The sequence below is a fragment of the Camellia sinensis genome, chromosome 6, assembly GCF_055761805.1.
Source record: "Camellia sinensis isolate YWXY chromosome 6, ASM5576180v1, whole genome shotgun sequence".
NCBI lineage: Eukaryota > Viridiplantae > Streptophyta > Magnoliopsida > Ericales > Theaceae > Camellia > Camellia sinensis.
The window spans coordinates 51,669,619-51,692,745 of record NC_138966.1 but is presented as its reverse complement, the minus strand read 5'-3'; the positions used below and the strand labels follow the sequence as shown (position 1 = coordinate 51,692,745).

General features: G+C 41.0%; 1 protein-coding gene across 1 annotated transcript; it reads right to left on the bottom strand.

The window, feature by feature from the left end:
* Positions 1-1,076: 1,076 nt before the first annotated feature.
* Positions 1,077-23,001, bottom strand: RPS9 (ribosomal protein S9). Its single transcript, XM_082873807.1, has 2 exons — positions 22,493-23,001; positions 1,077-1,618 (listed from the first exon to the last, which is right to left on the bottom strand). The coding sequence occupies exons 1-2, from the start codon at positions 22,826-22,828 to the stop codon at positions 1,331-1,333; spliced, it is 624 nt and encodes a 207-aa protein (XP_082729933.1). The 5' UTR covers positions 22,829-23,001; the 3' UTR covers positions 1,077-1,330.
* Between the last annotated feature and the right edge of the window lie 126 nt (positions 23,002-23,127).

Below are 23,127 nucleotides of genomic sequence, written 5' to 3'. Positions count from 1 at the left end.
TCCCATGTATCATCACTACTATACAAAAAGAAGTGTACCAAAATTGAAAGACCAACAAGAAAATGTAGTAAGTCAAAAATTTACAAACTTATGAATATATTCTAGGAGAGAAGTAAGTCATTTCTATTATGAGTAAAAATACAACATAAAGAACAATATACAACAATCATTTATTATAGCCAACTCATTCAAATTCACATAAATAGGCAATCTTACTTTTGTGCAAAAAATAAGGAAAGAGATGGAGAGAGATAAGGATTAGGAAGATAGAATAGAGAAAAAGAATATGAAAAAAAAGAAAGAGATGAAAGTGGTAGGAAAGTGCTAAAACTTCTTTGAGCGTGAAGTTTATTTTTGTTCAAGTGAATCCAACCGCTAATTTCATAAATGGAATCACAATCATTCTAACTAGATATAAAAGAAAGACATTTTCAAAAATCATTCCATTTTATTATATAATATATGAAAATTCCAAAGATAAATAACATTTCTCTCATTTTCCAACTCAAACTTGTAATGATGCAAAAAAAAAAAAAAAAACTTTGCCAAACATTATCTGGGCCCCAATTAAGACTTGAATTAAAAACAAGGCATTTCAATTGAATTGAATGCTTCTACATATCGAGAGCCCATGAAATTCTTCTTCATAACATTTCTCTCATTTTTCAACTCAAAATTGTATCTGTATTATTATCCTAGTGATCAAACACAAAACCTTGCCAAACGTTACCTTTTCCCCAATTAAGCCTTGAATTAAAAACTTGGCATTTCAATTGAATTTATATGCTTCTACATATGGAGAGCCCATGAAAATCTTCTTCATTAAAGGCGAGCCCATTAAGCACAACAAAAGTCCCTGTTCCCTGAGATGGTTTTAGTGACAATCTAGTCTTTGAAGGGGACCATCTCTTGATAATCTAAGGATGTAAAAGAGGAAATAGCAACAGAATTATACATTATTTTCTTTTATTTTTAAAATCTGTTGCAGGTGTTCCTAATGATGCAGCGGAGATAAACCCTGAAGACAACAATTACAGGGAAAGCAAGATAAAACATAGTGAAGAAGCCTGTCAGAATGATTCAACGGTTAATTGCAGTAGATTGGAAGCATTGGTGTGCCCAACGATGGCATAGATGGCTGTGCAATGGCAGTAAATTACATTTTATTTCCTTCACACCATTAAAAGGAAAAGAGCAAAGAGTTTTCATGACTATAAAACAACAAATGTTAGTCACAAAGAATTGCGAGCAGTTATGTGTTTGAGAAGCTCAAGAAAGATACAGCCTAAAACATTCTATCAAACTAAATATATTTACTATACAAAGCCTCTCAACGCTTAGAGAATTGTGGGGCTTTTCGAGCTTTCTTGAGACCAACTTTCTTCCTCTCAACCACCCTTGAGTCTCTAGTCAGAAGACCTTCCTTCCTCAGAGGAGTTCTATGGCTCTCACTTACCTTTAGCAGTGCACGGGCAATGCCAAGGGAAATCGCTTGAGCTTGACCAGAAAGACCACCACCATGGGCCTTGACAAATACATCATAGCTGCTTTCATATCCCAAAGCCGCCAATGGGAATTTCACATACTGAAGCCACAATGGATTTCCTTGAAGATACTCCTGCATCGTACAAAATCCAACAAACCCGTAAAAATCATTGAAACAACTTGACAAGGGAATAATCTTTAGTACTCCGTGTAGTTTTTATCCAACAAACTTGAATCTGTGACTCTGTAACAAGTATTTGCAAATCCTAGAAATTAACATCCCCCTTAAAGACCAATAATCACACGCTGTCTAGCCCCGGGCTTAGTGCTATGTTGTTTCCAATCTGATGATCTACAGCCCCTCATCACATAATCAAGTTTACAAGATCCTAATTGTTTTCTTATCCATTCAGGAACAAATAATTTTTTTCCTTTTTTCAGTAAGTACTTGGGAACAAATCTATAGGTAGGATTTTAAGCAATGTATAAGGGACACTACTTTTTTTTTTGAACTCCCAAACTTTCAATTAAAGAGGAAATTGGGATACATCAGAGTTGAGTATGGAGAGGAGCAGCAGGTGGGCATACAACCCAATTTACAGGGACACTACTCAATCATGTGAAAATGCAGTGAACACTCCCAACATAATCTACTTTATGATTATGATTGGAGGACTTACCAGCATATTTATGAACATGAGCGGTTCAAGGATTTAAAACTAGAGCGTTAAAAAGCTTACAAGTTCATTGCAACTTCAAAAAGAAAAGAAAAGAGAATCTCAGACTTTTCTGCTCTAAGAAAATAAATAAATAAATAAATAAAATGAAAGAAAATAAAAACAAAAGAAAACAAGTCAGCGGAAGTGTATGCTTCATAATTTATATCCCCAAATTAAAATAGGTCATAAGAATGATCCAAGCACCAGCACAGAATATTCCATTTGTGATTGCCGACACAACTTACCTATGCTGTTTAGACATGGTGGTTTCAGTAATTGTATGATGAGGGCATGATGAGATGCATGCTAAAGACCATTAATCAGGGCATGATAATACACTAATCCATGAAGGATAAAAAGAAGTAAAAAGAAAGAAAGAACTCCATCTATGTCGCAGTAACCAGCCACACTAACCAGCTTCTCCAAGTAGAATTTTAAAAAGATGCATGCCGTGAACTCAATGTAGCTCAACATATCTTCCTTTTGAAATAACCATGCAGGCAGTCAGTGAGCAACTTAAAATTTAGCAATGGAACTACGAGATACATGTGTGTTGTTCCTGTTTTTCCTACAGCTAACTACTGATATTCATCCAGACATCCACATAATCCACACACAAATAATATAAGTTTGAGTTACTTCTGTTAGAATTTTCCCATTTGTGGGCCTACATGTCAATTGTTTTTGGTTTGTGAAAACCCGAGTTGATTGTTGCTTGATCAAATAAAATATATTGGTTATCCCATCTAACAGCTAGTGAACAGTATGACATAGGATTATTGTGCATCTTAATTACAGAGTTGGTAAGAATGAAACATAGTGATAATTGGTAAGGACCACCTAAGTAGGCAAGACTCTCAAAGATAGGCAAGGGTCTTAAAGATAATGCATTATATACAGTGGTCAAGTCCGCACTCTAACATAACTAATTTGTCAAACCCATTTGAAGAGAGAAAACAACCCGTGTTCACGTTCATCTAATTCCTCCAAGCTTTCAAACCAACTTCCATGACAAAAGGTGAAGATAATATCATCATGTTTAAAAACTCACATGAACTCTACATCGGTTTTATGCTTCAAAACCCATACCAGATTCGTTCAAAGTCATTGTCAAACAACAGCAAGCTATCTGCACAATAAGCTCTTTATTTTCTCTATCAACTACTACTCTTTCCAAAATATTTCACACTAGCAACACTACAACAAGCAATTTTAACTTATTTATTCATTTATTTAGTGGTGCATGTATTAGATGTTAGAATAATATAATGTTTTATTTATTTGTTTTTATTTTCCTTTGCTGTAATTAGCTGGTTCCTGATTTTATGCCTTAGGGCTTCCTTGTAATTAAGTTATTTAATTAATATAAAAGGGAATGAAATCATAATCATTCCCTAAGTTTGTTCTTCCTAAATCAATCATGATATCAAAGCCAAAACCCTAAACCCAAAGCCACCACATAGCCACCACCCATCCAGTTTCAGCAACCCATCGTGTGTGTAGCGGTCACGACAGCAGCCAGAGGTCACCCAGGCTGAATTGCCGGCTGCCGAAGGCCACCCAGGCCTAGTCGACTGCTGCCGAAAGCCCACCAGGACCAGTCGGCAGCCCTTCTGCCCATCCGACAGTCCCTCTGTCTGTTTCGGCTCCATCAGCAGCTTCTCTGCTCTCTGTCAGCTCTTGCTGAGGTTCTTCTGAGACTCTGGTTCTGGGTATGTCTTGATTAGTTCATCTGACAGTCTGTTCTACACCTAAACAATCTTTTCTTTTCTTTGGTATAGTACAGCCCCTGCTTTGATTGGTGGTTCTTTTCTTCCTCATTTAATTCATTATATGGTCCCATTAATCTGAATATTATGCTTCCATAGTGATCAGTGCTACACATTGTTTGTTCATTCCATTCCATCCTTCCGTTTTTTGTGATTAGTGCAGTGTTCTTGGGTTAGGATCGTAGATTATACTGTGAGAATATAGAATATATTATTGTGTGTTTTGTACAAATTAAAGTCCTATTAGAGGCATGATTGTGGTAGAGTCCTGTTAGAGACATAATTGTATTTGTATTTTCTTTTTTGGTTTAGGATTTAGGGCTATATAATCTAAAGTCTGATTATAATCTTTGATACAATGGAATATACAGAAAAGCTATCAGAAATCTTACATGGTATCAGAGCCGTGTACAAAACCCTAGTCCCATCAATTGTCGACTCCAGTTCTGGTCTCTTTGGTTCGACCTCTCTTGTGTGTGGTCCAGCACTGAATCTGATACGATTGTATTAGAATTGCATTTAGCACCTCTTTTCGCCAGAGTCGAAACCCAACCAGAGCCGGAATTGCAACTCGCGACTCGCCCATCTGGCTCATGACTCACCCATCTGATTTGCGATCAGCCCTTCTGTGTTCAACTCTGCCTTACGTGATTAAAGCTCTACATTCTTGTGTCTCGCGATTAGCCCCTCCGTGTTCGTCGCATCTGATACTCGCGACCCATCAAGTCGTTTTGACTCATCTGCTTATTCGACCCATCTAGTTGCTTCGTTTGGTTCGGTTGATTCAAGAGACTGACAGTTCGTGGTCTCCTTATCTACCTATAAGTCGCGATAAGTCTCTCTCTCTCTCCCTCTGTTGTTGTTTACGATTCCTCTCTTTGGTTCTGGTTTGTTGTTAGTTGACCTAGAAAAGCTTTTATTTACAATTTGCCCCCTTAGATTTTGAGTATTACACTTAAACTCTTGGTTTGGCTATTTTGTTTAATTATACTTGAACCTTTCAGTTTTCTGATTACTGTGATTTCTTTGGCTTCTGATGATTGTGCTTTCTGCCATCAGAAAGGCCATTGGAAGTACCATTGTCCCAAGAAGAGATGTCTGTCTGCGACATCTTTTCAGCAGTCTCATAATCAATTCTGGGCTTCTCCTGCTGCGTATACTACATCCACTCCAGCTCCTGATCCTAACTTGGCTTCCTTAACTGCTCAGATTAGTCAGCTTCAGCGTATATTGTCTACCTTTCAGCTTCCCCCTCTCACTGCTCCAGTTTCCAAAGAAGATTTGGTTCACATTGACCCATTTCCTTTTGAGGTCTCGTCTGATGAGTACATCTCCACTGTTCCCCCTGAGCTTGTTCCATCTTCTCCTCCTATACCTCTAGTTGCTTCTTCTCTTCCTTCGGCTTCTTCTCTTCCTTCGGCTTTTTCTCCTCCTCCGTTGTTAATTTATTCTCGTCGCAAGGCTCCTTCTCCACCGGTTGTCTCTGCCCCTGCTGCTGCTCCCTCTGCTTCTGACGACTCTGATCCTACTGCACACCGATATCCTTCTCGAGCATGTCATCCTCCAAACAGGTTGGGTTGGTCTAATACTTGTTTTTCTGTTTCCTATCGTACCTTTTTGTCTGCTATTCACTCTTTTGTAGAACCTCAGTCTTACAAGGAGGCCTGTCAGGATCCTCATTAGGTTCAAGCTATGAAGGATAAGTTGTCTGCTTTACAAAAAACTAGTACTTAGAAGTTGATTCCTTTGCCTGCTGATAAGAACCTGGTTGGTTGCAAATGGGTCTACAAAGTCAAGACTCATTCTGATGGTTCTCTTGAGCGTTACAAAGCTCATCTGGTTGCCAAAGGTTTCTCTCAAGAGTATGGTATTAATTATGAGGAGACATTTGCTCCTGTTGCCAAAATGACTACTGTCCGTACTTTGATCTCTGTTGCTGCTGTTCGTTCTTGGCCTCTTTATCAAATGGATGTTAAGAATGCTTTTTTTAATGGCCATCTCACTGAGAAGGTGTATATGCGTCCTCCCCCTGGCCTTCACCATCTCTCTGGTCAGGTTTGTCGTCTTCAGCGTGCTCTGTATGGTCTAAAGCAGTCTCCTCGTGCTTGGTATGATCGATTTCAGACTGTTATTACCGAGCTCGGGTTTCATCCTTTTGCTTCCAACTCTGTTTTATTTCTGCGACATACCTCGGCTAATTTTGTTGCTCTCTAACTCTATGTGGATGATATGATCATCACTAGCTCGGACTCTTCTGCTATCTCTGAGGTCAAGCAACATCTCTTCCGCACCTTCGAAATGAAGGATCTGGGTCTATTACGGTATTTTCTTAGTATTGAGGTTGCTTCTTCTTCCAAAGGTTATTTTCTGTCTCAGGCCAAGTATGCTAATGAAGTCATTCATCGTGCTGGTCTTACTAATACTAAGGTTTCTGATACACCTATTGAGCTTAATGTGAAGCTTAACTCTATTGATGGTGTCCTTCTGGATGATCCCACTTTATATCGCGAGCTTATGGGTTCGTTTAGTTTATTTGACTGTCACTCGCCCTGATCTTGCTTATGCTGTTCACGTGGTTAGTCAGTTCGTTTCTGCTCCTCGCTCTACCTATTGGGCTGCTTTGGTTCGCGTTCTTTGCTATCTTAGGGGTACCATCTTTCGAGGCTTATTGTTGTCCTCTACTTCCTCTTTGGACTTGGTGGCTTATGCTGACTCTGATTAGGCCGGTGATGTTACTGATCGTAAGTCTACGTCTGGTTTCTGTATGTTTCTTGGAGATTCCTTGATCTCTTGGAAAAGTAAGAAACAATCAGTCGTTGCTCGCTCTACTGCCGAAACTGATTATCGTGCTATGGCTCATGCCACTGCTGAGATTGTTTGGCTTCATTGTCTCTTGTTTAATTTGGGTGTCTCTCAGTCTTCTCCGACATCTCTCTATTGTGACAACCGCAGTGCTGTTCAAACTACCCACAATACTGTCTTTTATGAGCGGGTGAAACATATTGAGATTGGTTGTCACTTTGTTCGCCAGCATCTGCAGTCTACCTTTACCTTGCTTCCTTTCATCCCTTCAGCTTTGCAACTTGCGGACTTTTTCACCAAGACTCACACTACCGCTCGGTTTCAGTTTCTTCTTAGCAAACTCTCAGTGTTTTCAGCTAAAACACCTTGAGTTTGAGCGGAGGTGTGAGAATATAAAATATATTATTGTGTGTTTTGTACAAATTAGAGTCCTATTAGAGGCATGATTGTGGTAGAGTCCTGTTAGAGGCATAATTGTATTTGTATTTTCCTTTTTGGTTTAGGATTTAGGGCTATATAATCTAAGGTCTGACTGTAATCTTTGATACAATGGAATATACAGAAAAGCTATCAGAAATCTTACATATCCATGGCTGACTTGACTAGTGAATCCACCACCTCTCAGCCACCTAAGGGGAAGAGTCCCGTAATGACCACTACATCTGACAACCTAAATCCTAGCCTTAAAATCACCACCTCTTTATTTAATGGTCAGAATTACCTAGCGTGATCGTAGAGTCCGACACTTTTTCTGAAGAATACTTTTTCTGAAGAATAGGGGGAAGATGGGTTATGTTGATGGAAGAGTACAAGCACCTAGCACCACATATTCTAGTTATGACCAGTGGGAGGTTACAAATGCTCTGATCATGGGATGGCTCATCCACTCTATGATTCTTGAGATTGGTGAAGAATACTTGTCCACAGATACTACACAGGACATGGGATGGCTCATCCGCTCTATTGTGTCTTTAAAATGTCATAGATGGTTTATTACTTTTATAGATGATTTTTCCCGTACTACTTGGGTGTATCTTATGAAAGACAAAAGTGAGGTTTTTTTTTGTGTTTCATAATTTGCATCAAATGATTTGTACTCAATTTGGGGCAATTGTCCAAATCTTGCTTTCTAATAATCGAGGTGAGTCTATTGATTCTAGCCTAGCAAACTATTTTTCACCCATGGCATTATTCATCAGACTACTTGTACCAACATCCCTCGACAAAATAGGATTGTGGAACGCAAGAATCGTCACCTTCTTGATATGGTTTGTTGCATGTCATTCGAAATGCATATTCCTCGGTCTTACTGGGGGGATGTAGTTCTCATTGTTGCCTATCTCATCAACCGTCTCCCAACCCAAGTAATGCACCAACAAGCTCCACTTCAGGTGCTCTTAGGATCCAAGTCTATGCTCTCCATTCCCTCTAAAACCTTTGGGTGTGTCTGCTTTGCTTATAATCATTCTCCTACTCGCGGTAAATTGAATCCTTGTTTTATAAAATGTGTCTTCCTGGGTTACTTGCCTACTTAAAAGGGCCATAAGTGTTATCATCCACCGTCTCGCAAGTGGTTTGTGTCCTTGGACATTACTTTCTTTGAGTCGCAGTCCTACTTCTTGTCCTCTCCGGCGCCCCAGTCATCCCTTCAGGGGGAGCCATGGTGTGAAGAGATTCCTGGATCTTTATCAGTTCCTGGAACATTACCGGTGGTTGAGAATGTAGAATGTGGACCAGCTGTGGCTAGGAGTATAGAATCTAATGATCTCAAGGAAGGGAAAGTTTATGTCAGGGACAAAGACAGATATAAAGTTATTTGGATACAAGAGACCACTTCTAATTTGCCACTGCTATGTCCTCCTTTGATGAGTGTCCAAGTAATCCTGAAACCCTTGTTTCTCCTGAGTATACTGATATTCATATTTCTGAGTCTTCTGAGTATTCTGATCTCGATGTTCCTATCGCTAAACAGAAGGGAGTGAGGTCTTGTACTAAACATTCTATCTCTAATTTTATATCCTACTCGAATTTGTCTCCTTCTTATAGAACCTTTGTGTCCAAAGTTTCTTTTGTTAGTATACCCAATAATTTTCAGGATGCTCTTGCTACTCCTGAATGGAAACATTCCATGATAAAATGCAAGTGGATGTATACTGTGAAGCACAAAGCGGATGGTTAAATTGAGCATTACAAGGCTCGACTTGTGACAAAGGATTTTACTTAAGGAGTAGACTATCTATCAAGAGACATTTGCACAAGTTGCTAAGATGAATTCAGTCAAGGTACTCCTTTCTCTTGCAGCTAATCTGGATTGGCCACTTCACCAGTTTGATGTGAAGAATGCTTTTCTACGTGGTGATCTAGAAAAAGAGGTGTAGATGGACATTCCTCCTAGCTTTGAAGACCTTAAAGCAAAGATTAACGTGTGCAGGCTTTAAAAATCATTATATGGTCTCAAACAGTCCCCAAGGGCTTGGTTTGAGAGATTTACTCAGGCAATGCTTAGATATGGATTCAAACAGAGTCAAGCTTGAAGCAGCAGGATATAAACTGGTTGGATCCAAGCCTTGGGCCGGTCCAATCCACTAAGCCTAAACCCAAGAGGGCCAAACGAGTACATGGGTCCATTCATTGAGCCCACCTCCATAAAGAATGATCTTCCCAAGTCCTCAAGCACTTTGGCCCAACACGCAGTGGAAAAGCCAGCCCAAGCTGCTCGATTGGGTTGGGCTGAGCTACTGGATCTAATTCATAAGGTTTAAATGATGGGCCGAACCCATCATTAGAACCGAAGTGGGCCGAGCCCACACAAAGATATCCAAATGGGTTAGTCTATCTCTGCAAACAATCTTATAGAAGGCCAAGCCGGGGCACATCGGTACCGAACTGAGGGAACCTCATAGAGAAACGTAGAAGTTATGAACACATACATGTGCAGAATGCCACCTCAGTTGGTCCCCTTTCTAAGAATCACAGAAACAACTAAACAGAGGGAATGTGGTCTGTTATATGTGTTAAAACCTATCACCTACTTCACCCACTTAAACCTACTCCACTAAACCTAACCCACTACACCACTACCACCTCCACTTCACCTACTCCTTACCTACTACACACTCACCCTCTTCTATATATAGGAATCATGAATCATTGTAATATATAGATAACATTTAATCAATCAATAATACTATCATTTCTCTTTATACATTAAATTTCTACATGGTATCAGAGCAGGTTTAGAGCCTAATATTTTCGCTTCCCCGGCGGGCGGCAACCTCACCTTAGCCGCCCGCCGGACCTCAACCTATTCCGTTTATTTTCTACACATACCTTCCCATCATTGCCCAAATACTTTCAGACTATGTCTCCATTGTGAGTCTTGAGAGCCTTGACAGCTTTACCCCTTGATACACCTACCTGTGTCATCACCAAATCAATGTCACGTGGCTCCACCCCAGTCTCGTCAATCTCTTTCTCTTTCTCATCCACTTGTGCTCCAGCAGCAGCAGCAGAAATGTCTGACTTTTCAGCAACTCCCGGGCCCTCAATACAAGCTCCTGATTGTTAACAGTACCATCTGTTTCAGCAATTATCATCTGAATTGCATTGCTGAGAGCTCCGTAAGCTTCATCAGCATTGCCAGATGGGCTAGCATCAGCAGAAGTTTGATCGGTTTGGCAGCCACTAATCAAAATGCCATTTTCAGGAAGTGCCCGCTTGCTTGCTCCTGCATAAGCCTCTTGTTTGCTGGCCACTTCTGTTTCAAGCACAGGTTTTGCATAGCTTTCATCATTTTCATCAAGCTTTTGCTTCAGGAACTCCTGAGCCAGATTTCCAACCATCCCCAGAAACCCACTGCCTTCGTCCCCACATTATTTCCTTTTTTGCTCCCAACCCTCCTGTCACATTATTTCCTCTCCCACATGCACTTTATGATGAAATATTTTTTTTTTTAATCAACCCACTCCTTCTCTCTCTGGTCCCTTTCTCTTTACTCATTATTCCCCTTGTTCCCCACTCTCTCAGTATATATATATATATATATATAAAACCCATCAAAGAAGAACGATCAAAATCTGAGAAATTACTTCTACAGTTAAAACCAGTAAGCTTCAGCCATTGAAGAGCAAGCTCAGAAATTGTTGCCTCTCCCACTTGCGGCCTTGCCGCTGCTTCTAGCCACGGATCGCTTTGGGTTAGGCCTGCCCTATTCTCTGTTTCTTTTATGATGATGATGGGGACAGAAACAGACAAAAGAGAAAACAGCTTTCTCTATACCCCATGCCGTTAATGTTGCTTACAGATGAGTTTTTCTTTGGCCATCAAGTGGCGAATTGGAGGATTTTTTAAATTGGTAATGGAGAAGTGGGGAGTGTGAGATAATGATGCTGTCCCTGCCTTGGATAGGGGGCCACATGTTAAAACCCATCTTTTCTTTTGCATCCCACTCACCGACTCCCTCACATTTTTCGCTTTTTTTATTTTCTTTTATCTTTCTTTTTTCATTAAAAAAAAAAAACCCAACATAATTTACAAATTTGCACAACAAATTATATTTTATTCATCTCAGGAAATCCATCCCGATCACAATTTTACACCAAAAAAAAAAAAAAAAAAAACATCAACAAAAACAAAAAATAACCACATCCACAGGCAAGATTTTTTCTCTACTCTGCCGCAGGTCTCTTCTTCTTGCCTCCGTCCTGGACGGCCATTGACGGTATTGCCTCCGTGCTTCCTAGACTACCAAGCAAGTTGCCTCCTCCCTGCTCCTCCACTACAGCATATGGCGGCCCTCCAAATCGGAACATCACGGTGGCCTTCCGCTTCAGCTCCTTGTTTTCTGCCTTTAGCACACTTATCTCTGCTCGCGCATCCTTATACATGCGCTGGAGCAGAGCCAGTTGGGCGTTTAATTGCTGCACCTCATTTGTCCTGCTCTGCAGCCGGTGCGACAGATTTGTGACCGCCGTCATGGTCTCCACACATGACTTCAAAGTATACTGATTGGCCTCAATATCAGTTTGCACCGCCATTTTTTGCTCCACCGACCGCATCGGAAAGTTCAACGGAGCAAAAACAGAGGCGCTTGGTTGAGGTTCACTGGCCACCACACCAGTTATCTCTCTTGTTGACTCGTTGAGGTCGGGAAAGAGAGTGAGCAGACCACGGGACGAAGAGGCCATATTCTGGGTAGCTGAACGGGAAGATGAGGCCATGTTATGGGTTGCTGAGTGTTTCAGAGAAGGGTTGGTTACAGAATGGCAACAGAGTGTTACAGCGTATCTCTCTCAGAAAAGGAAGAGTTTTTTTCAGCGGATTTTCAGAAGGTTTTTGTCTGCCTCAGCCTCAGCATCAACCTTGGTTAAATAGACGGGGCAGCCACGCGTATCGCGCGCCACTTGACGCCAGACGACAGACGGGCGCGCCAGCCAAGCCACTCACGTGCCTCGCCATCATGTCCGGCACATCTTTTTATGACTTGGGCACGCCTTTTGATGGCACGCCTTTTAAAAATTGGGCACACCTTTTGAGGGTGCGACTTTTTAAGGGTCCGACAATACTCTGTAAACTGTCCCGACATTGATTCCGGTTAGCTCCTTTATGGGTCCGACAAGACTCTGTAAACTGTCCCGACATTGATTCCGGTTAGCTCCTTCATGGGTCCGACAAGACTCTGTAAACTGTCCCGATATTAATTCCGGTTAGCTCCTTCATGGGTCCGACAAGACTCTGTAAACTGTCCCGACATTGATTCCGGTTAGTTTCTACAAGGGTCCGACAAGACTCTGTAAACTGTCCCGACATGGATTCCGATTAGCTCCTTTATGGGTCCGACAAGACTCTGTAAACTGTCCCGACATTAATTCCGGTTAGTTTCTACAAGGGTCCGACAAACTCTGTAAACTGTCCCGACATTGATTCCGGTTAGTTTCTACAAGGGTCCGACAAGACTCTGTAAACTGTCCCGACATTGATTCCGGTTAGCTCCTTTATGGGTCCGACAAGACTTTGTAAACTGTCCCGACATTGATTCCGGTTAGTTTCTACAAGGGTCCGACAAGACTCTGTAAACTGTCCCGACATTGATTCCGGTTAGCTCCTTTATGGGTCCGACAAGACTCTGTAAACTGTCCCGACATTGATTCCGGTTAGTTTCTACAGGGGTCCGACAAGACTCTGTACACTGTCACAACAACTGTCACAACATTGTCAGCTACAACGGTCCGACATGACCCCATAAACTGTCTTCTACATCGGTCTGACACCGCCATCCAGTGTCCTCTACACCGTTATGACACCACCATACAGTGTCCTCTACAACGTTCTGACACCCCCATACAGTGTCCTCTACAACATTATGACACCACCATCCAGTGTCTTCACCAATGGTCTGACACGACCATACAGTGTCACCTATCCTCTTTTATTTTTATGTATTTTCTTGTTTTGTTACTCTCTCCAAACTCAAGTTGGCTAGTTCCTATCCCCCTTGAGTTTGCGGGGGGCTGTTAAAACCTATCACCTACTTCACCCACTTAAACCTACTCCACTAAACCTAACCCACTACACCACTACCACCTCACCTACTCCACTAAACCTAACCCACTACACCACTACCACCTCCACTTCACCTACTCCTTACCTACTACACACTCACCCTCTTCTATATATAGGAATCATGAATCATTGTAATATATAGATAACATTTAATCAATCAATAATACTATCATTTCTCTTTATACATTAAATTTCTACAATATGCATGGTTACAATAAGCACATGTCTCCATGGTCAACTACCTTGTGGTCCTCCACCTTGAGCGATGTTAAGGGAAGCCTTGAGGCACTAAAACTCTATGAAACCATCTTGGGCAACAAGTAAAGTCTTCTATATAAGTCTCACTCTCTTCACATTAAAGGTAACAACTAAACCTCACACATATGAGCCTACTCCATTTGAGATCATTCCAACTCCATTATTTTTTCTCTCCCTCTCCCTACACCTAAAGAGAGTCTTTCATCTTCTCCGATCACTCATTCCCACGCCGGAGAGGTTTTTCAACCAACCCTGGCCGGGTAGCTCTAACGATGCTCTGTTTTGCAAATCCCCAATTCCTAGATAGTCCATTTCAGCTGCGGAGCTCTGATCCACTTTCATCTGGTGCAGGATTCGGTACGCACAATTGGTGCAGTAAGCGTAGACATTCGTTTCTGAGTTCTGCATCTGATTCCGACAATGGGAATTGAGGACATTCCTCTCTCTGCATCGACTCCGCCGATGGAGAAGACAAAAGATAAGGGCCTGGTGTTATCGACAGTTTTGGAGGAACAGACCAGAAACAACAACCGAACTCTAGATTCTCTTAAGCACTATCAACCCTTTGCTGGTGGTTCCTCCTACCATTTAATGATAAAGAAGGATTATAGGGATCGTATTATCGATTCCATAGAGATAGTACAAGAACTGAATGCAAAGTTCAAGAAGATGATGCGCGACCTGATGAAGAAGAGAACTGACACAGAACCTTCTCGTCTGGGCCAGAGGAGTCCATCTTTGGAACCACCAGCGAAAGATGGCCCGGGAAATGGTTTTGGGCAACGAAGTTAGCCAATTCCGGTACACAGTGAAGCAACGAGCAGCCACACCCATGGTTCACACCGAAAGAAGGCTAAAATATAGAAAACAATCAGCTAACAGACAGAGTACCCACTCCGTATCAGGAACAGAGAAAACGAGCAATGGCAGGAACGAGAGGCACAGTATCTCAATCGCACTGTTCATCAGAGGGAGCACCAAGCGCTGGATCGGCTCGTCTTTTCTCCCTTCTCTCTAGACATTGAAGCCTTGGAACCCCCCAAGAAGTTCACCCCGCCGAAGTTCACACCATATGATGGGAAGTCGGATCCACTCACACACATCAGCCACTACCGGCAGATGATGTCTCTGTGGAACCGAAACGATACACTCATGTGCAAGGTCTTTCCGTCTAGCCTGCCTACTGGATCGATCTATGACTGGAAACAACTCTTGGAAGAATTTCTAACCAGATTCGTTTCAAACACCAAAATCTCAAAAGAGCTAGACACCTTGTTTAACCTCCGGAATGAAAAGAAAGAAACATTGTGCAATTACGGAAGGAGGTACTGGGTAGAGTACAATAAATTAGAGGAGAACGTCTGCAGCGAGCAGATGGCAATGATGTCTTTCAAGCACGGTTTGTGTCCAAAAAGCAAATCGAGATAGTTGCTTACCAAACGCCTAGCCGCTACTTCGAAGGATTTACGAGCTAGAATTGAGCAGTACGCTCGTCTTGAGAATGATCAGATTCCCATTTAAGTAGTGTTGGCTGAGCAGCTGAACCAGAGGGACAGATCGAAGACAACCCCGTGAAATTATAGTAAATGAGACAGACAAATCTAAGTCCCACGAATCAATCATTATAGTATTCAAAAAATCCGTCTACCGCCTCATGAAGAAAATCAAGAGGGAACCATACTTTGTTTGGCCACTGAAGATGTTAGGAGATCCAGCTCGGCATAACCAGAAGTTGAGATGCGCTTATCACCAAGATAGAGGGCACATGACTCAAAACTGCAGAGCGTTGAAACAGCATTTTGAGGAATTGGTAGCTGATGGGCACCTTCAAGAGTACATCGATCCGGACAAGATTGTAACCGAACAGGGAGAACCCACTGCCGCAGGAGAATGCCGAGCATCCTCCTCGACTAGTCATCAACGTGATCCATGGCACGACCAGTTTTGAACGAGAGGAAGTACTTCAAGGAGAAATTGCAAAGGCTGCACAGTTTTAGCAAGTAATGTCAGTCGGTCCAGCACCAAAAAAGGTCAGAACAGAACCTAAACCTCTTCTATGTAATGTTTCATTTACAGAGTAAGATTTGGAAAGAATTCAACATCCACACACTGATGCATATGGCCCTGTTTGGTAGAGCTGTGGGAAAGTGCTTATAGCTTATGCCTAAACAGCTTATAGCTTATAACTTTCAGCTTAAGCTGATTTCCAGCTTATTCTTAAAGCATCTCCTGCCCCACTCAAAGAATAAGCTGTTTTCTGACTTCCACAAAGCTATAAGTTATAAGCTATAAGCTAAACCAAACACATCAAAATAGCTTAAATTAAGCTGAAAGCTGAAATAAGCTGAATTTAAGCTGTACCAAACAGGGCCTATGTAATGTTGCATTTATCGAGCAAGATTGGAAAAGAATTTAACATCCACACACTGACATTACTTGCTGAAGCTGTGCAACCTTTGCAATTTCTCCTCGAAGTACTTCCTCTCGTTTAAGACTGGTCTTGCCATGGATCACATTGCTGACCAGTCGCGGAGGATGCTTGACATTTTGTTGTGGCAGTGGGTTCCCCTATTCAACCACAGTCTTGTCCAGATCGACATACTCCTAGAGGTGCCCAGCAGCTACCAATTCCTCCAAATGCTGCTTCAACGCTCTGCAGTTTTGAGTCATGTGCCCCCTATCCTGGTGATAGGGGCATCTTAGCTTCTAGTTGCACCGAGCTAGATCTCCTAACATCTTCGGTGGTTAAACAAAATATGGTTCCCTCTTGATTTTCTCCGTGAGGCGGTAGATGGGTTCTTTGAATACTGTAATGATTGCTTCGTAGGACTTGGATTTTTCTATCTCATTTACTGTAATTTCACGGGGTTCTCTTCGATCTTTTCTTCGTCTATCCCCCCAGTTCAACTGCTCAACGGACGCTACTTCGATGGGAATCCGATCATCCTTAAGACAAGCTTACTGCTTAATTCTGGCTTGTAAATCCTTCAAGGTGGTGGATGGGCGTTTGGTAAGCGACTACCTCAATTTACTTTTTGGATGCAAACCGTGCTTGAAAGACATCACTGTCATCTGCTCGCTATAGACGTTCTCCTCCAATTCATTGTACTCTTCCCAGTACCTCCTTGCGTAATTGCATAATGTTTCTTTCTTTTCCTTCCGGAGGCTAAACAAGGTGTCTAGCTCCTTTGGGATTTCGGTGTTGGAAACGAATCTGGCTAGAAATTCCTCCGAGAGATGTTTCCAGTCATAGATCGATCTAAGTACGGAGGAAATCGAACCATCGGAGTCCGGATTCTCCTAGGCTGGACGGAAAGACCTAGCACATAAGTATATCGTTTCGGTTCCACAGAGACATCATGTGCCTATAGTGGCTGATGTGTGTGAGTGGATCCGACTTACCATCATATGGTGTGAACTTCGGTGGGGTGAACTTCTTAGGGGGTTCCAAGGCTTCAATGTCTAGAGACAAGGAAGAAGAGACGAGTCGATCCAACGCTCGATGCTCCCTTTGATGAATTGTGCGATCGAGATGTTGTGCCTCTTGTTCCCACCGTCGCTCGTTTTCTCTGTTCCCGATCAACTAGGTACAGAGATCCTGGGGACAAAGTGGGTACTTCGTTTGTTGGTTAACCTTTTTTTTGTATTTTAGCCTTCTTCCAATATGAACCGCGAGTGTGGCTGCTTGCTGCTTCACTGTGCACCGGAATTGGCTGACTTCGCTGCCCAGAACCATTTCCAAGGCCATCCTTCGCCGGTGGTTCCAGAAATGGACTCCTTCAGCGCAGACAAGAAGATTCTACATCGATCCTCTTCTCTATCAGGTCACCTAACATCTTCTTGAGCCGTGCTTTTAGTTCTTGTATATCCATTCCCATGGAATCGATAATACGATCCCTATAATCCTTCTCCATCATGAAATGGTAGGAGGAACCACCAGCAAAAAGTCGACGGTGCTCAACAAAATCTGGAGTTCGGTTGTTGTTTCCGATTTGTTCCTCCAGAACTGTTGGTAATGCCAGGCCCTTATCCTTCGTTTTCTCCATGGCGGAGTCGATGCAGATGGAGGAATGTCCTCAGTTCCCATTGCCGAAATCAAATGCAAAACTCAGAAACGAATGTCCACACTCAACGCACCAATTGTGCGTACCAAATCTCGCACTAGATGAAAGTGGATCGAAGCTTCACAGCTGAAATGGACTATTTAGGAATTGGGGATTTGCAAAACAGAGCACCATCAGAGCTACCAGGCCGAGGTTGGCTAGAAAACCCCTCTAGCGTGGGAATGAGTGATCAGAGAAGATGAAGGACTCTCTCTAGGTGAAGATAGCAAGAGAGAAAAAGTAATGGAGTTCGAATGATCTCAGATGGAGTAGGCTCATATGTGTGGGGTTTAGTTGTTACCTTTAATGTGAAGAGACGAGACTTATATAGAAGACTTTACTTGTTGCCCAAGATGGTTTCATTGAGCATTGGTGCCTTAAGGCTTCCCTTAACATTGCTCAAGGTGGAGGACCACAACGTAGTCGACCATAGAGACATTTGCTCATTGTAACCATGAATATAACAGATCATATTTCCTCTATCTAACTGTTTTCGTGATTCTAGGAAGGAGGGACTAGCTGAGGTGGCAATTTGCACATATATATGTTCATAACTTCCACGTTTCTCTGTGAGGTTCACTCAGCTCGATATCGATGTGCCCCCAACTCGACCTTCTATAAGATAGTTTGTAGAGATGGGGCTGGCCCATTTGGATCTCTCTGTGTGGGCTCGGCCCACTGCAATTCTAATGATGAGTTTGGCTCATCAATTTGGTCTTATGAATTAGATCCAATAGCTTGGCCTAGTCCAGCATTGCGGCTTGGGCTGGCCTTTCCACTGCGTGTTGGGCCTAAGTGCTTAAGGACTCGAGAAAATCATTCTTTATGGAGGTGGGCTCAATGGACTGACCTATGTACTTGTCTGGCCCTCTTGGTTTTGGGCTTAGTGGATTGGACTGGACCAAGGCTTGGATCTGATCCGTTTATATCCTACCCCTTCAAACTAGTTTAATGGAAAGAAAATTAACTCTATTATTTTCATATGATTTTTTCTTTTTTTGGAGCGAAAAGAAATGTAGAAAAGGCAAAATTAAATATTTTGGTGTTTAGTTTTGTCAAACTAATTTGCAATTTTTTGAACTTTTTCAAAACTAGATTCTAAAAACTTTAACCAAATTGGGTTTTGTAAGTGTTTGATTTGATCTATGATTTATATTGTATTATTTTTAGTTGGTGTAGCTTATTTGTGTACGATCACTCCGTTTGGTTTCAGTCTTCAAAATTCACTCCGTTTTACTTTTTTTCAAAATTCTGTTTGGTGTAGCTTATTTTTTTGTATTTTTAGTTGGTGTATAGCTTATATTGTATTATTTTTTTGTATTTTTTCAAAGCAATTTTTTTTTTTTATTTTTAGACATACCTAATATAAATACACTTTAAAAGTATAATATTTGTAAAAAAATCTTTAAAAAATTCAGTAAATATCAAAAATATAAAAATTCAGTACATTTTTTATATTTTTTTGTATTTATTAATTTTTAAAAATATTTTTTCACGAATATTTTACTATTTAGATACATCTAAGTAAGGCGCATCTAAAAAAGTAAAAAAAATTGCTTAAAATTTTAAAAATATTCACTAAAAATAAAAATAAAAAAACAAAAAACTCAATTTCCAGAAAACTGAAATCAAACACATTTATTATGTTTCTTGTTAAAGTTTAACTTGTAATTGTTTCAGCTATGGCTTCAGCAATGTATTTTGATATAAATGACCATTTTTCTGAGGAGTTGAGTAGGATTAAGAATATCAATCCAGATAGGTACTCCTATATTGACCTACCGGATGATGTAACTCAAAAGGCATTGTCTCATTTACCATCTGATAGGGGAGTAGTCATAACATTATACTGTAATGTGCCTGGGACTACTGAATTGATGGTTGCATTCTGATCTGAATGTCATACAAATGTTTACTTTATATGCTAAGGCTTGTTTGGTTGATATTTTTTTGGAAGTGAGTGATCTGCATCAAAGCTTCAAGAATTCAGCTTTATAGAGCAAAAAGGAAGGCAATGGAAGAGATTGAAGGGAACCATAGAAGGTCTTACTCACAGCTTCTAGCCTATGCTGCTGAGGTGATGAGGAGTAATCCTGGGAGTGTTGTCATAATTGAAAGAGAGCCTAGGAACTCTACTGAGGTGATGAAGAATCCTAAGAAATGCAACCCTATGTTCAAAAGAATTTTCGTGGCATTTGAAGCCAGGCAAACAGGCTTCATTTCAGGTTGTAGGCCCTTCATTGGGATGGATGGCTGCCACTTGAAAGGGCCATTTGGTGGTGTTTTATTGGCTGCTATAGCATAAAATGGGAACAATGGCTTGTTTCAAATTGCTATGGCAGTAGTGGAATCTGAAAACAAAGATAGTTGGAGTTTTTTCATTCACAACTTGCATTCAATTATTGGAGATGTGACACATGCAAGGCCTTCAACATTCATGTCTGATATGCAAAAAGGTTTGGATAAGGTAATTGCTCAATTAATGCCTGAGGCTTCTCAACTTCAATGTTGTTAACATTTGTTCAGCAATTTCAAAGGGAGATTTCCTGGGTTATTATTGAAAAAATATTTTTGGCAAGCTGCCAGGGCATGTACAACCAGGTTGAATTCAATTAAGCTATGGAGAGATTGAAGAGTGTCTCAACTGTTGCTCATCAATGGCTGTTAGATCTCCCTCCTACTACTTGGCCTAGGCATGCTTTTGATGTAAGAGTGAAGAATGATCACATCACAAACAACTTAGCTGAGTCACTCAACCATTGGGGTTGGCCATCTAAGGTATAAGCCTATTTTATCTCTGTTAGAAGGGATTAGAGCTAAGTTGATGACTAAGATTGAAAAAAGGTATGGGATGGGATGTGTGTGGACTGGTTTGGTTGGACCATATGTGAAGAAAAGGCCAAACACAGCACAAATGGATTCTAGAAAGTGTACTTTGTTGTTTGCGGTGGCTGATGAATATGAATTTTGGAGGAAGGTAAAATGTCATTTCTAGTTCAGTTGGACAGTAAGAGGTGCAGTTGTACGGAGTGGCAGATATCAGGTATCCCTTGTAGGCATGCAGCTTCTGCCATTACTCATAGAAGAGATAATATTGAAGAGTATTGTCACCCTAATTTGAAGGAGGATGCCTATTTGAGGGCCTATGGGTGCATTATTCATCCTACTTTAGAGCAAATATTGTGGGAGGCTGCTAGTGGTAACCCGTTGGATCCACCACCACTTCGTCGATTATTACCTGGCAGGCAGACCAACGAAAACTAGAAAAAGTAGAGTTGACGAGGCAGCCACAGCGACAAGTCAGTCTTGGAGGTCCCAAACTCTCAAGTGTTCAGTGTGCAAAGAATTTGGACAAAACAAGAGATCTTGTCAAAGAGCTCCAGTGAAAAGGGCTGCAGCACCTAGGCTAGGATGTAATTTACCTTGTGATCTAATTTTCATGATTCACTTTTGATTTGATCTATATTAACCAACTTTCGATTTTATCTATTTTAACCAACTTCCCTTTTTAAATGTCAACAACCAGAAGAGCATATTGCCTCTCAATGTATCACACATGACTCAACCCCTTCAAGTTTTACTCAAAATGATAGTGGATCAGTTAGGGTAAGGATCTAAAACCCTACGCAACTGCAAATTGAAAAAAAAAATGCAATACAATGGGTTTTAAGTGTTTTTTTTAACCTTCATACAGGCTGATGCTGGCACAGAAAGGAGCAAGAGCAAGGGCAATGGAAGGGGCACTGCTTTCCCTACATCTGAGGTTAGTGTAATTTATGATTTGATTAAGCTTTCATATTTGCTTACAAGTTTTCACAATAGTTGCCTTAACTGTTATTGCAGATGGCTAGTTCAAGTTGGAGTCATTTGTGATTGGCATGACCTCATATGATTTTGAGTTTTTGAAGTGGCCCAAGTGATATGAGGTTTTTTTGTACAGCTGAAATGTGTACAGCTGTTTGTTTTTGATACAAGTTCATAAGTGTATTGCTCTTGCCTTTTGTTTTGTGGTGTAAGCAATATAGATATATAGGTGTATACCTCTCACAGGCCGACATTGTTTGTGTAGTAGTGGGATGCAAATGTTATTTCTTGCATATTAAAAATAATCTTCATTCGTAATGTGGAACTTTATTTTGACTGCTAGTTTATGAAATATTTAAGGCTTGGTTTGGGGTACACTAAATAATACAAAAAGTCAAAAAATCACTATCCTATTTAAGTCACATCATCTTATTTAAATCACATCACCTCTCTAACACATCACATCAAACCCAACCCAAACCCAATTCATATAAGCCAATAAGTCAAAAAGTGTACTTTTTTAGAACATCACAAACCAACCCTTATTGTTTTTGGTTTATGAAGTTTATAGGTGTATAACCTCTCAAGAAGTATTTAGTTTATGAAGTTTCCTTTGTTAGTTTCTACACCTATAAGCTTAGTATGTTTTCATTACATTTTGAAATTGTGTTGAAGCTGAGATTCATTTATAGAATGTATAAAGGGCAAACACGAGAGTGAGGGAAGGTCATTGTAATTTACCCTGTATAGAAAGATTCAGTTCCTACAATGCTACATTTTCATTTCACCAAGAACAACTTGAATGCTTCTTAAAGCAAACAATACATATGCATACACATTAGAAACAAATATAATGTCTACTGAATTTGGTTTTCTTTTTTTTTTTTTTGCCTTCTACAAAAAGATGCCTAAAAAAATAGAGTGATAGTGACAAGTTTTTGGTGATTTTTTAACTTTTTTGCTAAAAAACGAGCGGTAGAGTGAGAGGTACCTTGGCGTCGCGGTAATTGATGATGAGTTTGCCAGTTCCTTCCTGGAGAACGACGCGAGCGATGGCGCATTTTCTGCGGCCGGTGCCGAAGGTGGTCTGGGCGGCGAAGCCGCCAGGAAGCCTCGATTTCACGTACTTATTCAGATTCGTTGTTTCTAAATCCACGGCGGAGGGGGCGGCGAAGGCGGAGGCGACGACGGCGAGCCTTGGGGTTGCGACCACCACGCGAGGCGGCTTCGGTCGGGGAAATGAGAGGGAGTGGGGGTTTTGGGAAATCTGTGAAGAGAAAGAGAGAGAAGCGAATGAAGATGTGAGGGTAGACATTGAAATTGCCATTTTTTTATTTTATTATCTTGAGCTTGAGCTCGTCTGAGAATGAGAATGAGAATGAGAATGAGAATGTCCCCTCTTGCGTAGAGTTGATTTTGAAGAGAGAAAATAGCACTTGCGAAGCGCAGGGGGAAGTGGGAGGAACACTACCGGATAACGTAAGAGTAATTGACCAAAATGCCCAATTTTGGATCAGTATTTTAATTATAATATTAATATATCAATTAGTCAATCATTCTCATCTGAGAAAATAATAGGCTAAGATGTTTCATCATAAATAAATAAAAGAAAAAGAAAGACAGAAG

What these genes read in the sequence shown, in the direction of transcription:
- RPS9 (XM_082873807.1), bottom strand. Translation starts at nt 22,828, where the DNA reads ATGGCAATTTCAATGTCTACCCTCACATCTTCATTCGCTTCTCTCTCT. An exon ending in TCAATTACCGCGACGCCAAG is followed by an intron (nt 1,619 to 22,492) that starts GTACCTCTCACT and finishes TGTACGATGCAG; the next exon opens with GAGTATCTTCAAGGAAATCC.